Genomic DNA, 17,707 nt, shown 5'->3' with positions numbered 1-17,707 from the left:
TTGTTCAGTTGCTCAGTCACGTCCATCTCTTTGCTACCCCATGGACTGCAGCACACCAGGCTTCCCTGTCCTTCACTATCTCCCAGAGTTTGCTCAAACTTATGCCCATTGAGTTAATGATGCCCTCCAACCATCTTGTCCTCTGTCGTCCCCTTCTCCTCCTGCCCTCAGTCTTTCCCAGCATCAGGGTCTTTTCTAATGAGTCAGCTCTTTGCATCAGGTAGCCAAAGTATTGGCGCTTCTAATGTATCAAAGTATCAGTATTCTAATGTATTGTAATCAGTATTCTATTGTATCAAAGTATCAGTCCTTCTCATGAATATTCAGGATTGATTTCCTTTAGGATTGACTGTTTGACCTCCTTGCAGTCCAAGGAAAGTCAATAGAGCTTATTTTTTTAATATTTATTTAGTTAGTTGCACCAGGTTTTAGTTGCAGCACGCGAGAACTTTAGTTGCGGCACGTGGGATCTAGTTCCCTGTCCAGGGATCAAACCCAGGCCTCCTACCCTGGGAGTGTGACGTCTTAGGGCTTGCTTCGGCAGCACATTACTAAAATGTGAGTGTGGAGTCTTAGCCACTGGACCACCAGCAAAGTCCCTCAATAGAGCATTCTTATGCCTTTCCCCAAGCTCCAGCTACTACACATGTTTAGCACAGACAACCATAAAATGAAGCATTCAGATTTTCTCCTGACTGATCTTTGATGATTCTCCATCTAGGGTTCTGGAGATGAGTTGCTTTTGTTTCTCAGGGCTTTTCTTGGACACCAGGTCAGCAGCACAGCAGTCCCTGACCTGGTACGGCCGTAGGTAGCATCTCAAGGCATCAGCATCCAAATGGGGCCCGAGTGACTGTCCCCACTGGCTGGGGTGGTTTTTCTGTCCAAGAGAAAGGGGCCCACCTCTGGATTCAGAATAGTAATTTCAGCCGCCAGACCTGGTGTGAATCTCACTCTGCCATTTACTTACTGAGTGACCTTGGGAAAGATACTTAACCTCACTGGGCCTTGGTTTCCTCATCTGTGATATGGGGATAATGACAGAAGCTACCTCCAGTGATTGGTGTGTCCATGGAGAGAGATGATTATGAATAGTAAGAGCATGTGGTACATGGTGGGCTTGCCAGGCGGTTCAGTGGTAAAGAATCCTCCTGCCAGTGCAGGGGATGCGGGTTAGATCCCTGGGTGGGAAGATTCTGTGGAGAAGGAAGTGGCAACCCACTCCAGTATTCTTGCCTGGAGAATCCCCATGGACAGAGGAGGCTGGCGGGCTACAGTCCCTGCGGTTGCAGAGAGTCGGACACGACTGAGTGAGCATGCGCACACGGTACATGGTAAACTCTGAATATCATATTATTATGATGATTGTTATTTGGGCGTCAGGGATGTCCCTCCAAACTCTGAATTAGTTGCCCCCTCCTCGCATTACTCTGGAGACGCCAGCATTTGCATCACCTCCTCCTGTGTTCCTTTTTGTCGTAGCTGTGTCTCCCACTCAGCTGTGAGTCCCCAGAGCAGAAACTGTGCCTTGTACATCTTAGCAAGAATGAAAACCTTCCCTTTGCCTAGATTCTAGAACATTCGTTCTGTCCATCACCAGCTTCCCCTAATGGAGAGAGAATTCCTGATGTTCCTTCCACCCATCAAACTGGGTCAGTCTCACCACACTTACACACTCTCAAGACCCCTGTGCTTTTCCTTTGAAGCGTTTAGCACATGTAATTAATGAATTATCTGGGGAATCTGCTTTAATGTTGGTCTTCCTGCTGAACCGTGAGTCCCATGGGGTGGGGCTGGAGGCTGCACTGTTCGTCACTGAGCTCTCAGTTCACAGTGCATGGCACATAGTGGGTGCTCAGGAAATGCTTGTTGAATGAATGAGACTGTCATTCACTCTGGAAGGTAAGCGATCAGAGACTTCTCAGAATAACAAGAGAGCTTAAAGAGCTTTTGTAACTGACCTTTTTAAAATCACTTGCTCAACATCCACCATACATTTCTCACCACCTCTCTTAAATAACAAATTCTCAGTGGACCTTGTAAAACCTTCAAGCTGTGCTGTCCAATAGAAATATAATATGATCCACGGATGTACTTTTACATTTTCTAATACTTACATTTTAAAAAGTAAAAGGAAACAGGTGAAATGAATTTTAATAATATATTTTGTTTAACCCAGCATGCCCCCAAATTTATCACTTCAGCATGCAGTCAACATAAGGATAGCCGATAGCGATCGTACAGTCTCTTTTTTTGAACTATGTCCGAAATCCAGTGCATATTTTGTACTCACAATACATCTGGATTTGAACTCACCACATTTCCAGTGTGTGGTACCCACATGAGGCTCTTGCCTGCCACACTGGAAGCTGTAGAGAAACCACTGTGGTTTTCAAATTCTTCGCAGAGTATATACCACTGTGTGAGGAGGCGAGACTTTTCTCACACCTAAGAAAAGATGAACACAGGTGAAGGTGATCATGCAGCACTGGGAAGAACCTATCCCCATAAGAGACAAGAAGGAAGGGTTGATCATACCAAGAGGTGACATGCCTGTGGGGCTTGATGCCTGTGGGGCTTAATGCCTGCCAGAAATTTTGCAGCCACCTTTACATTGTGCTAATTCACTTGATCTTCTAGCAGAACTTTGAGGGAGGCTGTCCTCTTATTATCCCTATTTTACAGATAGGGAAGTAGAAGCACAGGAATTAAAGTGACCCACTTGATCAAGGATAGATAATAAGTGGTGGAGCTGGGATGTGAACCCAGGCAGCCTGGCTCCAGGACCTGTGCCTTGGTTGGTCACCTCTGTGAGCAGACTGTCTAAGAATTGGCCCCTGACATTTCTCCATGTCACAGACAGGACCTAGAGCCTCCTACTCACTTGGATTTGTTCAGTTCAGTTCAGTTCAGTCGCTCAGTCGTGTCCGACTCTTTGCGACCCCATGAATTGCAGCACTCCAGCCTCCCTGTCCATCACCAGCTCCCGGAGTTCACTCAGACTCACGTCCATCGAGTCAGTGATGCCATCCAGCCATCTCATCCTCTGTCGTCCCCTTCTCCTCCTGCCCCCAATCCCTCCCAGCATCAGAGTCTTTTCCAATGAGTCAACTCTTCACATGAGGTGGCCAACATACTAGATTTCAGCTTTAGCATCATTTATTCCAAAGAAATCCCAGGGCTGATCTCCTTCAGAATGGACTGGTTGGATCTCCTTGCAGTCCAGGGGACTCTCATGAGTCTTCTCCAACACCACAGATCAAAAGCATCAATTCTTTGGCACTCAGCCTTCTTCACAGTCCAACTCTCACATCCATACATGACCACAAGGAAAACTATAGCCTTGACTAGATGGACCTTTGGATTTGTTGCCTCAACTAATTATGTGGAGCCCTTCTGTGCACCAGACCACACGCTCACAGAGCTCACTTGTGAGTGAAAGTTGCTCAGTCCTGTCCGACTCTTGGTAACCCCATGGACTGTATAGTCCGTGGAATTCTCCAGGCCAGAATACTGGAGTGGGTAGCCTATCCCTTCTCCAGGGGATCTTCCCAACCCAGGAATCGAACTGGGGTCTCCTGCATTGCAGATGGATTCTTTACCAGCTGAGCTATGAGAGAAGCTCTCTTGGAGGGGTGGAATTCAGTAACAGACACTCCCTCAGATGGCATCACTGGGATTTGTAGGAAAAGCCCAGCTCTGAAAGAGGGCATTGACAAATAGACGCTCTGACAGATTCATCATTTAGGAAGTTGGCACCAGAGGGAGAGGGATATCAGTGTCAGGGAGAATAAAGCTCTGTTCCAGTCCAAAGGAGGATGCCCAGCCTGGTGTGTCCTTGAGGAGATAGGGATGCTGTCCTGTGGGTGCCAGGAGCTCAGCCCAGCAGTATGCCAGGGAGCCCCGGGACTATGCCGAGGGGACTGTCCACCAAGAGCCAGCATCAGGTTAGCTGCGAGGCCAGAGCTCAGAATTCACAGCCAGGAACGGAGGGAGGAGATGATGCTAAGCCCCAGAAATACACCTTATGGAGTCTCACTGGCAGGACCAAAAAAATGCCCATAAGCAAGAGAACAAGTACATGAAGGTAGCTCCTCACCACTGGTCATCCAGTCACTGGTGTGTTCATCAGTCAGGAAGCATTTATTGAGCACCTTTGGTATGCTAGGAACTGTTTGACATAACTGTCATTCAACATCTGTTGAAACTGATATCTTACTAGAGAGTCAACAATTTCTCTTTAATTAGCAGTGTCAAGAAATATGCCCCAGATGTGTCCCTCTTTCCCATAAAACATGTGTCATATTTGAATCTCCAACATTGCCTGTTAATATCAGTAATAATAGTAAGAGCTGTTAATAACCTACTGTGTGCCAGGCCCTGTGCTAAGTACTTATATACAGCTTCATTTAACCCTCATACCTGGCCTGGCAAGTAGTTTCTGTTATTTACCCCATTTTACAGATGGGGAAACTGAGGATCAGAGCAGAGCAGTGACTTGCCCAGCGTCACACAGCCAGATGCAGTGGAGCTGGGACTTGAACCCAGACTTTCTACTCCATACTTGGAACCTTCATTCCCCTTCTTCCTCCCCTCAATCCCATGTTTTCGCATGTGGAGAATGATCACATTTGCTTATAGACTCCGATGCCATGGTCACACGTGATTCTTTCTCTTGTTGTTTCCAAAGGTGGTGGCTCTTAGTAAGAGAAGTCAGGAGGCCGAAGCCGCTTTCCTGAGTGTTTACAAGCAATTAATTGAAGCACCAGGTAAGACTTGCTTGGGCTCCATAATTGAATAAAAAACAAAAAGAAACAGCCATGAGGACTGTTACACAGGCACCTTCTCTCTGGGTTCTGGGGACAGGCCAAGACTCCTGGGCAAGGCCAGGCCCTGCCATGGGTAGGAGTTGTGGAGACTGAGGGGTCTACACCCAGTCTGGTGTGATGTGTCCCCACCCGACTTGTCTATCTTACCACACTGCCTTCCAACAACAGCCGGGGAGCTTTGGGGAGCTCCTAGTGAGATCTCCCACCCGGGTCTTCTTGAGGAGCCGAGGGTCTTGACCACCAGAGCCCCCATCCACTTCCCACCAAGAGCAGAAGGCACCCAGTGCTCCCTGGCAGCAGAGGGCGCTGGAGGAAAGACTGCAGATGTTTCCACCAACATGGCATGGCCAACCTCAAAAACTTGATGTTCAGCCAAAACCAAACCCACACAGCACATACTGTATGAGTCTATTTACATAAAAGATGAAGACACGCAAAAATTATTGGCAGCACTATTCACAGTGGCCGAAGGGGGAGACAACCCAGATGTCCATCAGTGAATGAATGAACAAAATGCGGTTTACTCATCCAGTGGAATATTATTTAGCCATCAAAAGGGATGAGTCGCAGACACATGCCACAGTGTGGATGAACCTTAAAAATATAATGCTGAGTGAATGGAGCCAGATACAAAAGGTCACACAATTTATGATTCCATTTATATGAAGGATCCAAAATAGGCACATCTGGAAAGACAGAAATCAGATTAGTGGCCAGCAGTCTGAAGGGAGGAGAGAATGGGACTGAATGCTTAAAGGGTGTAAGGTTTACCTTTTAGGGGGATAAAAATGTTCTCAGACTAGATAGAGGAGGTAGTTGACCAACATCATGGATGTACTAACTGGCACTGCATGGCTCACTTAAACATGGTAAATTTTGCATCACAGAATTTCACCTAAAAAAAGGCACTCATGCTGTGAGAAGTCAAGAGAGTGGTTTTTCTTGGGTGGGGCGATAGTTCCTGGAAGGGGCCTTTGGGCACTAGATATGTTTTTTGATCTGGGTGTGGATTACAGAGATTTGATCAACTGGAGAACCTTCAACTGTGTCCCTGTGCATATGAGATATACTTCTGCAGACAGTTTCCCGTTTTTAAAATGGCCCATCCTCTGCAACTTCTTTATTTATTGACCTAGAAATGGGAACCCAGAATGTAGTGATTTGCTTAATAATGGTGGAGCTGGGAGAAGGCCCCACTCTGCTAACCCTCTCCACCCAGACAGCCACTCTATCCATTCCCAGTACTCTGCACAGCTGCAGGAATTAGTGAGGTCAGGGGTGACTGGGGCTGGGGGTTTATGAAGAAGAATGTGAGGTCCCACTCTAGGCTGAGCCACGGAGAAGGCAAAGTCGTTTCTAGTTGATGCCAAGGTCGTTTGTAAGATCTCTATGATGGGGATGGGAAAGTCTCTCATTCCATCTGTCTTGGGCAACTGGGGTGGTGTAAATAGTGTCCTCCCCAAATGTTTGTCCATGCTGAACCTCGCAGTGTGACCTTATGTGGAAGCAGGGTCTCTGCAGATGTCATTAGTTAAGGATCTTGAGATGAGACATCCTGGACTTAGGGAGGACCCTAAATCTGATGATGGGTCTCCTTATAAGAAGAAGAAAAGGAGTTTTAAGAACACAGAGAAGAGGGCCATGTGAAGACAGCGCAGAGGCTGGAGTGATGCAGTTGCCAGCCAAGGTGTGCCTGAGACCACCAGGAGCTGGAAGAGGCCAGGAAGGAGCCTCCACTGGAGCCTTCAGAAGGAGCACAGCCCTGACAGCACCTTGATTTTGGACTTCTGGCCTCCAGAGCTGAGAGAGTAAACTTCTGTGGCCTTAAGCCACCTTAGTCAGTGGTGCTTTGTTATGGCAGCCCCAGGAAACGAATACAGCATCAGTGATGTGACGCTTCCCTCTGAAAGCACGTGGACTGGGTGAGGAGGGAAGTCTTCTAGCCTGTTCTACTCAAAGTGCGACCCAGGGGCCAGCAGCATTGGGTTCACCTGGAGCTGATTACAAATACAGAACCTCGGGCCACTGAAGCCTCTGCATTTTGACAAACTCCCCAGGAGATCTGAGAACACATCACAGAGAGGCACTGGCCAGGTATAGATGTTGTACCAGCTCCACCCTCTGCACGTTACGGGCCCCGAGGGAACAGGCCCGGCCAGTCTCAGTCACCCTGGCACCGATGCTGCACAGTCAGGGAGAGATGGGACGACTCAGCTCTGGGCACATTCAAAAACTATTTCCAGAACATCTGTTCCATGTCACAACTTGGATACTCGTGAGAGGCTATGCTAGTTTCACATGGTTCCTGGAACAAACTGCCACAAACCAGGAGGCTTAAAACAACAGATTCTTATTCTCTCTCAGTTCTGGAGGTCAGAAATCTGAAAACAAGGTGTGTGGGCATGGCTGTGCTCCCTCTGAAGGCTCTAGGGGAGGATCCTTCCTGGCCTTTCCCAGCTTCCGGTGGCTCCAGGTGTCCCTTGGCTTGTGGACGCATCACTCGTCTCAGCCTTTATGTTCACACGGCCTTCTTCCCTGTGTGTCTCTATCCCAAATCCCCCTCTCCGTTCTCTTACAAGACTGGTCATTGGATTTAGGGGAAAAGGCAAGCCACTCCAGTACTCTTGCCTGGAAAATTCCATGGACAGAGGAGCATGGTGAGCTACAGTCCATAGGGTTGCAAAGAGCTGGACATGACTAAGTGACTGAACACACACAGAGAGAATCCAGGATGGTCGCACCTTGAAATCCTTAATTACATTTGCAAAAGACCTTTCTTCCGAAAACAGGTCACATTTGCAGGTTCCAGGCATTAAGATACAGATGTTTGTTTTGGAGTCACCATTCGGCCCACGGCAGTGGCACCTGGAGACTCGACTCACTCTTCTCCAGTGCCGCGCGCCGCCCTGCTTCTGCACCCGCAGGAAGGCAGCCTGGCCACATTGGTTTTCTCAGTCAAAATGCTTGGGTGGCAAGAGTGGCCGAAACCAGACAGCACAGCCCTCCAGGCTCTGTGCCTCCCCGCGTAGGGACCTGACCCCCCGTGGCTTGAGGCCAGGGCAGCTGTGTCTGCAGCCCCGGTCATTGTCACCCTTACTCAGAACCACAGCAGGCACATGGCGGAGAGTCCAAGAGGCTGTCCCATTCCTTGCAGCCTTTTTGCTTATGATGTCTCTACCCTTATCAGAACTGTCTAGGAAAAAATTTTGGAAAATGACACCCTCTTATTTCCCACTCTTTCCTTTGGGTTGCACAGTCTCAGTGGTGAATGATGTTGGAGGATGACCGGTATGGACTCCAAAGATACCTCCCACAAATCCACACTCAGATCCACACGCCCAACTACTCCACTGTGCCTCGTAGTACCTCTCATGTAGCACCAGGGGGCAGCACTGAGACGGCTTGTGTTTCCAGGTTCAGATCCCAGTTCAAGTCCTGCCTGTACCACTTACTCACTGGTTTACTGTAGACGAATTAACTCACCTCGGAGCTTCACACTTCTCTTCTATAAATTGGGAGAAATTTATGAGAGCCTGCCTCATACAGTCGCTGGGAGGCTTCCACGTGCATGGCACCTGGTGGCACGGGCTAAGTGTTGACTGCTGTCATCATTGTGTGTCCCTCAGACAAGGGCAACTCTCCAAGCCTGGGGCTGATTTACCCTGAATGTGTGTACTCGGGATCCAGTACACGGTAACCGCCTAGTAACTGTTTGTTGATTGAACTAGAAAAAAGATTCAGATGCAGAAAAAGGGAAAAGAGCTATTTAAATGAAAAGGTACTTTTTTCAACTAGTGCTTTCTGTTTGTCACGTGTCACCTACTCAGATGGCATTTATTGAGTGCCTGCTGTGTGAACAGGGACCACGACACTGGAAACGTGGCCATGCGTCTACCGAGGCAGACACGGGCCCCACCCTCAGGGAACTTGCATTCTGGTGGCAGAGGTGAACAGACCATCAGGCCAATAACCTGTTGTCTCAAATCCAGGGGAGCGTTTGGGTAAGGAGGGGCTTACATCCCCCCCCCTTGGAAAAAGAGCATCATTTCTGGGGTTCACGATGGGGCCCTCATCTTTCTGGAAGTATGTCTATTAACACACGAGTCCAGAACCGCAGTGCCAGTCAGGGACCGTGGGAGCTCCCCAGATTGGCCTGGAACTTCCTGGAAGGTTCTTGTGCCCTCTTGCCCCTCTCCCCAAAGGGTCGTTCCAAGCCTGGTGCTGACTCCACGTGTCTGACTTTGCAACTCGACTCCCCAGAAATGGAGGGGCCAGGGGGGGACGTACATCCCCAGCTGTCACCGAGTTAGAGAGAAGGAGCCTTAACTGATGGAGACATACCGTAGGAACAGCCCCTTCAGGGCTCTAATTCATTTTCAAGACATTTAAGAATAACAAAATGTTTTAATGATTTCTTAGGGGAATTAGGAAGACATATTTTTGTTCTCATTAAATTTTATCCTCAGACACAAGAACCAAATGTCAGATGTGTTGTTGGTGCTCAGAGCTTCCCTGCTCACTGTCCCCGCCATACACACCCCGCCCCAACCCCCTCCATAAAAATAACACTCCTGGAAAATTTGCCAGGATGCACACTCTCCTGTTTTTATATTTCTTGACAGGCAAATTATTTGTCGAAATACTTCCTCCTCCCCCTCCCCGCACCCCCGCCGCCACCAAGCCACACAAGTCCTGATTCGACATTTTTGTTTTGAGTGACTGCTGCCAACACAAATCTTTGGCAGAGAATGCGATATAGTGTGATTGCTCAGCAAGTATTTTGATAAGTGTGCAGCCTGTATGTCTGTAATTACGAAAGAAAACCGTAAATCTTTTGGATATTGTTCACACAGATGTGGCGTGAAGTGAGAAAAAAAAGCAGTAAAACGTGTTAAAAGCATAATTAATGTCATTGTTGTGGAGGATGATTTGATTTAAACCTTTCTGACTTCTGTACCCGTGATGGCTGCTTTCTTTATCGCGCTCATAGTCACTAGGTACCGACCCGAGCTTCAGAGACAGCTAACTTACTGAGTGATTAGTTAACAGTGAAAAAAAGGGGAAAATTTTAAATGAAAACAAGGAAAGAGGGAGTAAGAGGGCAGGCAGAGGAACACTGCTGAGGAGATAAGAGAGGTGAGTGCTCCTCCCAATTTTTTTTTTTCCTCTGGCTTTACTTTGGTGTTTTTTAGACTGATGCAGGAAATGGCAACCGACTCCAGTGTTCTTGCCTGGAGAGTCCCAGGGACGGGGGAGCCTGGTGGGCGGCCATCTATGGGGTCGCACAGAGTTGGACACGACTAAAGTGACTTAGCAGCAGCAGCAGCAGGAAATGGCAACTCCTGGCACGAGTTTGTCTCTCTGCTCCTTCTTTCAAGAGGCAAGGCTGGACAGCTTAGTTGATGGAGCTGGTAGCATCGGACTCGGTGGGGTGGGACTCTCAGCTTGGTGTTTTTGAGCTGTGTGACCTTGGGCAGGGACCTGAACTTCTCTGTGCTCTGGTTTCTGTGTGTTTAGCCAAGGGATAATAGAACCTGCTAATCCATCGCCGTGAGGATCCTATACCTGTGCATGAAAGCATTTGGCAGGGTTTGATAATCAGCAGCCCATTGCAAAGCTGACATCAGGGTATAAGTTACACATGTCACACGCGTTGGCTGTGGATTTCATTCAGCTCTGTCAGTTGTCAAGGATGTGGGGTGAGAGATTTAGGGAACAGAGTTGATGAATGTGCAGTAGGAAAATACTTTCCAATGTTTAAGATCTTCAAATTTTTCTCTGCAGTTATAAAAGTTGCATATGCCTACTGTCAAATTTCAAAAGTACACAAAATAGAAGGGAGGCAGGGGAAACCATACTAGAAAAGCAGTGGTAATGTTTTGTTGTTTTTCTATCTGATCTTTTCCCCATGTACTTTTTCAAAACAGTCATTCATTCTGCACGTACCATTTGCAGTTCTGATTCCTTTCACTCACTACAAGCATCTGTATTTCCCTGTGTGATTACAAATTCTGAGTAACTTTGGTTCATCTTGTGTAATAGTCTCTTGCGTGGCTGTATTATAATTTACTGAACCTCATTCCCAACACTGGGCATTTGGGGTTCTTGGGGATGCATGGCATATTGGTACTATGCTGTAGTTCTGAGAGTAAGGAAGAAAACTTGGGAAGGAACATGTATCCACATATTGACCGCAAACCCAGGAATAGTCAGAAAGACTAAGAATTCCTTTTTCTTCTTGTTGATTTATTTTGTACTCCTTCATTTCTTAGTTACACTAAATATCTTTTCATATGTGGGTGAACCATGATTTTATGAATCACTGGTTTGCATATACTTAGCCCATTTTTCTAACAGAGAAATCACTTTCTTATTGATTTGTGGACACTCTGTGTATTAGGGATATTAACCTTTGTCCTGGTAAACGTGTTTCATAGCTTCTCCCCTAGTTTACCTTTTGTTTCTTAACTTTGTACACTATGTCTCTTGTATATGGTACATGGTAGGCATTCAAAAAATATTTGCAGAAAGCAGGAAATCTTACCAGACCTTTGCTTTATGGCTTCTTGATTTATTGTCATATTAAAAAAAAAAAAAACCCTTCTTGCCTGAAGGTTATATAGTTTTTTAAAGTACTTTTGTGATCTGAATTTTTAGAAATTTGAATCTTTGAAGCATCTGAAATATATGTTGATGAAAGCAGTGAGGGAGGTTAAGAATTTAGCGTTGTGTCTATCCCAAATGGCTAGCTCTACTGCCATCTAGTGGATAAGCCACCTTCGCAGATAAAGGCAAAATAGATTTTAATGTAACAAGAGATCCGTCATTGTCTCTGGCACCCCTCACCTCCTTCTCTTCCTCCCAGTACATACATCTGCCCAGTTGGTCCTCTAGGGGTCAAGGGAGCACAGACAGGTAACATAAAAGAGTATTTAACCCATAAAAAATGCAGAGTTTAATGATGACAGATTTTCCCAAAGATGATACTTAACTTCAGAAGGCATTGTCCCCCACCTTTGTTTTCTGCCATTTCTTCTGCCAGGAGTGCCCCCTGCCCTGGCCTCCCGTCTTACTCTCACTACCCCTGACAGCTAAGGGTTGAAAGATGATTAGAGGAGAGCATCCAGCGTGATGCTGGTACCCAGTGGGCGCTCAGTGAATGGCTGTGCCCTTTCAGAAGAGATGACAGGAGTTTCAGCTGTGGCTTTTCATCAGCTCATTCTCTGAGCATCTACTGTGTGCTGAGCCCTGTGGAAACTCAAACCTGAGTCCTACCCTACCCTCAGAGTCAAGCAGGGACCATGTGACCCCAAGACCGAGAGCCAAATCCAGCAGGAAAAGGGCTCAAAGGTGGGAAGGCCAGGAGGGGTGCTGCAGGGAGAGCAGCCTTTGGATTTGGTTTTAAATGATGAGCTACCCTCCTTGCAGGTTGGTTTCTTGGGTGCTTCTTCTGTGTCAGGCAGTGCACTCAGCCCCTTACAGAAAGGAGTTCACTTATCCCGACTGCCCCCATGGAGGTACGTATTGCCATCCTGCCCTACTGTGCAACTGAAGCAGTGCAGACTCAAGAAGGTCAAGCCACTTGCCCAGGGTCACACAGCTGACAGGTAGTGAACACTGAATCTTCATCCCTGACTCCAAACGCGGATGCAGGATTAATTTTAAAATTGAAAGGGCTGTAAGGGATTTCCTGGAGGTCCAGTAGTTAAGACTCCATGCTCCCAATACAGGGAGGCAGGAATTCGATCCCTGGTTGGGGAACTGAGATCCCACATGCCGCACTGTGTGGCCCCCCCCCAAAATTGAAGGAATTGGGACAAAACCATTAGAGATTTGACATCCAAAGAGAGTGAAAAACAGCTAATGGTCTCTGCTGCCTGTAGGTTGAGAAGTTCTAGGCTGAGAGGGTGGGCCCCTTGCAGAAGTGCAGGTGCATCAGCTGGAGGAAGATCGTTAACCCTCACAGACAAGTATGCCTGGTCTTCCCAGCCCAGGGCTCCAAAGGCTGGTATTATACTTTCATTGAGGGGAAACTGAGTCACAGAGCTCTTAATTTCAGGGGGCAGAACCATGCCAGGAGGGGCAGTCACAGGACTCCAGGCTGCAGCACCCTCTCACTGAGTTGGGGCCACTCCCCATTCTGCCATCTTGCATCCTATATCACACCCGACTCCTCCGATCCTCAGTTTCCCCACTTGTGAAATACAGATGCTCTCACCTCATTGTAGGCCCACTGGGTGGATTCAGTGGGGATAGAGGACACTTAACACGGTGCCTGGCGCAGAGGAGTGGCCCTGTGCAATTCATTCTGCAAACACTGAGCTCCCGCTGTTTGCCAGGTACTCTACCCAGCACCAGAGCCAAAATGCTAAATAAAACACTATGCCGGCCTGCCTGGAACTTCCTGTGCAGCCCACTCTATGGAAACTTTATTTTTCTTACAATGGACATGAGTCTGAGTCCCAGCTCTGCTGCTCCCTGGCTGGGTAGCCTTTGAGTGAGTAGCTCTACCTCTCTGCGCCTCTGTTTTCTCCTCTGGAAATGCACACTTACCTCCTGGTGCCTCTGGGAGGATTAAGTGAGGTAAAGCGTGTGAATTCCTAAGCTGGCTGTCTAGCACACAGTAAATGCTCAGGAGACCAGTGGCTGCTGTTGCTGTTGCCCATGGTGTTACTATCACACCACCTACCAGCGCCAAGAAGGAAGACCCACTCCAGCCCCCTCTGTCCGTGCTCAAGCTAGGAGACCTTGAAGCAGCTGGCCCTGGCGGTAGAGGGAAAAGAGGGTGGCGGGACCCCTGGCCTCCATTTGCATACAAGGGCTGGGCAACCCATCTGCTGTCAAAAAGTTAGGATTAAAGGATCAAAGGGAGGCTCACTGCCTCCGTTGGTAGCCTGAGCCTCCCGCCCACGCAGGCGCCCGGAGCCAGGGCCCAGATGGGAGAAGGCTTCTGTCTCAGAGAGACTTTGGAGGGGCACACGCATACTTCTGCATATATGTGTTTCTAAACAGCCTCTCGGACAGCTTTTGCGGCTCCCGTTTCCTAAAAAAGCTCTCAATGCCACTTTCCTTCAGATGGACACAGTGGGAGGAATGAGACCGCTCTTCCTAGATTCACCATTCTACCCCCACAACCTCGTAGACACTTAAAAAAAAAAAAACCAACAGCATCAGCTAGTGGTAGAAGATGGAATAGAGGGTATTCTGTTCGTCTCCTCCTACAGTGGCTTTGGAAAGCCTGGTGTGGGATTAAAATATTATAAATCTACTGGCAGTATTCTCTAGGGGTTTAGATCCAACGTAACCAAAATGAATTAGTCATTTTATTAAGCAGTTTATGCATAAAGAGCAAGCTGATGGCTGTAAGACAAAGGCACGCCGCTTCTCGACGACGCTCCCCCTCCCCGCCTGCCCGTCAGGACCTGCCACCTCGGATGGTTCATATTTGATCTTCTGTGTCTGCCAGCGTGCTCAATTAATCCAAAGGATTTGTAGTCAGACCCTTCTGATTTGGGGTTCCCTGTTTGGGGCTTTTTAAATTCAGGTTGAATCTAAAGCCGTTTGATTCTTGCTGCCACTGCCCTTGTCTATGTATCGACATGGTATGTTGCAGGAGTGAAGTGGGGGAAATAAAGTCCCGCTCACGGCTCCGGGCAGCCTCGTGTCTCTGCTGAAAGGTTTTCAGCGGAAGTGCTGAGCCCGGAAGCAACCTGGGCTCCTAGGCTCCAGACGAGGTGCTGTGGGGATGTTCTGTCACATCTGACACTAAGATACGAGACTTGCCAGACCCCGGACAAGGAGTGGCACAGGTCGCTTTGGAGACTAGGGGCCAGCGGGACCCAGTGCTTCCCCAGGCAGAGCCACCCGACAGAGGGCGCAGTCACGGTGTACGCGGCACAACGTAAACTGAACACACTGCGCACCAGGTATCACCTTTCTCCTTCCTTCTAGATAAAGTCACAGTCAGGTGCAAAACATCTTAAATGCCTACAGAACCTGTGAATCTTTCCTTTTAACCATGAAAGAGCTAGCATCAAGCTGGCAATGGGGGTGTAACTAGAATTAACAGCACCCTTGGTTTTTCCTTTGTATTTATTTTTATGGGTGAAAGCGCCTTGTTTATAACACAGAATTCAATGATCTATTTACAATAGTGAGATACATATTCCTTTAAAATACATTTAAGTTAAAAACATTGAATCACATAAGGACAAGTGTCATATTGGTAATCTTCAGGGGAGCAGGTGGATGCAGCTGAAATCGTGACGTGAGGACCCCAGCATCTGGCTCTTGGGCCACATGGGGCTCAAATCCAGCTCCACCTTTTTCAACAAGAGGCTTCCCTCTGCTGGGCTGCGGTTTTCTTATCTTGGAAGTGGGGATGATAGCGATGTCTCCTGTGGTTGTTTTGATGGTTAAATGAGATATAAATACAGGCAAAGTACCTGGCATTTGTCGGGGTGCAGTGTGGGGGCGGGGATGAAGAAATGTCAGTTCCCTGGAGCTTTTGGCTCAAGATGCTGGGTGGTCATCTCATCTACTCTTTACCCCGGCTTCCTGGATTTGGGTGCCCCGTCTGCTCCAGAATGAATGGTTGCTAAAGTTAGGGGGCCGAAGACCAGAAACTAGCCAGCTCTGAACCCAGTCACCACCCACCAGCACCCAACGGCCTACAGGGTGGAGAAGCGAAGCTGGCACCAAGAATTGCCCAGGCATCGCCAGCCTCTCCGAGCCCCACATCTTCATCTGTAAAATGGGCCCGTTGCTGTGAGGATGAGGCTAAGTTGTGTTTATGGGACAGTAACTCGGTGGGGGATGGGTCAGGACCATCTGCCACCCTTTCTTTGTCTGATGGGGGCTGTTTCTCCTGGTATTTCTCTCTCAGCCTGCTGCTGGCTTCCTCATTTCCCTCAGGGCTCTGCTCAGATGTCTCCACCTTCACAAAGCCTTCCCTGACCTGCTGCCTCAATTAACATCCTCCCCTCAGGGCACATCTCTGGCCAAGCTCTCTCCTGACCCTGCTTTGTGTTCCTTCTCAGCCCCCTTAGAGCCTTTGATTTACCTGTCCTTTGTCTATCTCTCCTCTCTAGAATGTCAGCCCCAGGAAGGCAGGAATTTCCTTACTGCAGTTCAGTCGTTCAGTCGTGTCCGACTATCTGTGACCCCATGAACCGCAGGACGCCAGGCCTCCCTGTCCATCACCAACTCCCAGAGTTTACCCAAACTCATGTCCATTGAGTTGGTGATGTCATCTAACCATCTCATCCTCTGTCGTCCCCTTCTCCTCTCACCTTCAATCTTTCCCAACATCAGGATCTTTTCAAATAAGTCAGCTCTTCGCATCAGTGACCAAAATATTGGAGTTTCAGCTTCAACATCAGTCCTTCCAGTGAGCATCCAGGACTGATTTCCTTTGGACTGGTTGGATCTCCTTGCAGTCCAAGGGACTCTCAAGAGTCTTCTCCAACACCACAGTTCAAAAGCATCAATTCTTCTGTGCTCATCTTTCTTTATAGTCCAACTCTCACATCCATACATGACCACTAGAAAAACCATAGCCTTGATTAGACAGACCTTTATTGGCAAAGTAATGTCTCTGCTTTTTAATATGCTGTCTAGGTTGGTCATAACTTTCCTTCCAAGGAATAAGAGTCTTTTAATTTCATGGCTGCAATCACCACCTGCAGTGACTTTTGAGCCCAGAAAAATAAAGTCAGCCACTGTTCCCCCATCTATTTGCCATGAAGTGATGGGACCAGATGCCATAATCTTAGTTTTCTGAATGTTGAGCATTAAGCCAACTTTTTCACTCTCCTCTTTCACTTTCATCAAGAGGCTCTTTAGTTCTTCTTTGCTTTCTGCCATAAGGGTGGTGTCATCTGCATATCTGAGGTTATTGATATTTCTCCCAGCAATTCCAGCTTGTGCTTTATCCAGCCCAGTGTTTCTCATGATGTACTCTACATATAAGTTAAATAAGCAGGGTGACAATATACAGCCTTGACATACTCCTTTTCCTATTTGGAACCAGTCTGTTGTTCCATGTCCAGTTCTAACTGTTGCTTCCTGACCTGCATACAAGTTTCCCAAGAGGCAGGTCAGGTGGTCTGTATTCCCATCTCTTTCAGAATTTTCCAGTTTATTGTGATCCACACAGTTACTGCTGTATCTCCAGGGTTCAGAAACTTCCCTGGCACTAAGTAGGGGCTCAGGAAATATCTGGCAACTGAAGAAATGGTATCTGATACGTAGTAGGTGCTCAGTATAAGCAAACTGATGAATAAATGGCTGAATTAGGGACTGTATTAGTTTCCTCCTGCTGTTGTAACAAATGACCTCTGATTTAGATGCTCAAAACAAGTCACATTTATTGAGCACCTACTGTGTGAAAGGCCCAAGCAGAAAGGAGGTGGTGAGAAGTGAAAACTGAATGCCTCCTGGCCCCTGTGACTATCAGGCTCTCTGAGAAACCTCTTCCCAACATTTTTAAGATTTGCTGTCATTTCTCTCTTTTTCACTTTGTAAGAGCAGCCAGTGACGTACAGCTGATGCATCAGCTCATACCTCTCGGACAAAGTAAGCAGGAAGCCCTTGGATGTGCTGGCTCCCCCGGCTGAGGATTTCACCTGTGCCTAACTTGGCAGAATCTTCCAGTCATCTGAATGCTAGGAATTTTTTTTTTCTTCCCTAACTCAATCCCCAGCAACGTAGCTCAGGTGTCCGTGGATATCTTCCCAGATAGGGGCGTTGGGAAGAAATGAGTTTACTCACACACCGTAAAGTCTAGGAATTCTGTAGAGAAGAAATCAAGAGTGGAGTATGCCTGGGGAGAGAAGTGATCACCGTTGCTGTGTGGTTTCCAGAGCTGGGACCACACT

General features: G+C 47.7%; 1 protein-coding gene and 1 long non-coding RNA gene across 10 annotated transcripts in view; one reads left to right on the top strand and one right to left on the bottom strand.

Moving 5' to 3' along the window:
• CUX2 (cut like homeobox 2) overlaps window positions 1–17,707 on the top strand; it is a 288,423-nt gene that overhangs the window by 213,242 nt on the left and 57,474 nt on the right. For all 9 annotated transcript variants that reach the window (XM_044930185.2, XM_044930178.2, XM_044930177.2 and 6 more), the window contains one exon: window positions 4,691–4,769. In XM_044930185.2, coding sequence (XP_044786120.1) covers window positions 4,691–4,769 — 79 coding nt within the window. The remainder of the gene's footprint in view (window positions 1–4,690; window positions 4,770–17,707) is intronic.
• Window positions 1–17,707, bottom strand: part of LOC123329936 — a 29,787-nt gene that overhangs the window by 8,659 nt on the left and 3,421 nt on the right. Inside the window, exon 2 of the long non-coding RNA XR_006545560.2 lies at window positions 2,317–2,448. This is a non-coding gene — a long non-coding RNA (uncharacterized LOC123329936). The remainder of the gene's footprint in view (window positions 1–2,316; window positions 2,449–17,707) is intronic.

This window comes from Bubalus bubalis, chromosome 17, assembly GCF_019923935.1.
Source record: "Bubalus bubalis isolate 160015118507 breed Murrah chromosome 17, NDDB_SH_1, whole genome shotgun sequence".
In the NCBI taxonomy this organism is placed as follows: Eukaryota; Metazoa; Chordata; class Mammalia; order Artiodactyla; family Bovidae; genus Bubalus; species Bubalus bubalis.
The sequence above is the reverse complement of the archived record's forward strand: the minus strand, read 5'-3'. Positions and strand labels throughout refer to the sequence as shown.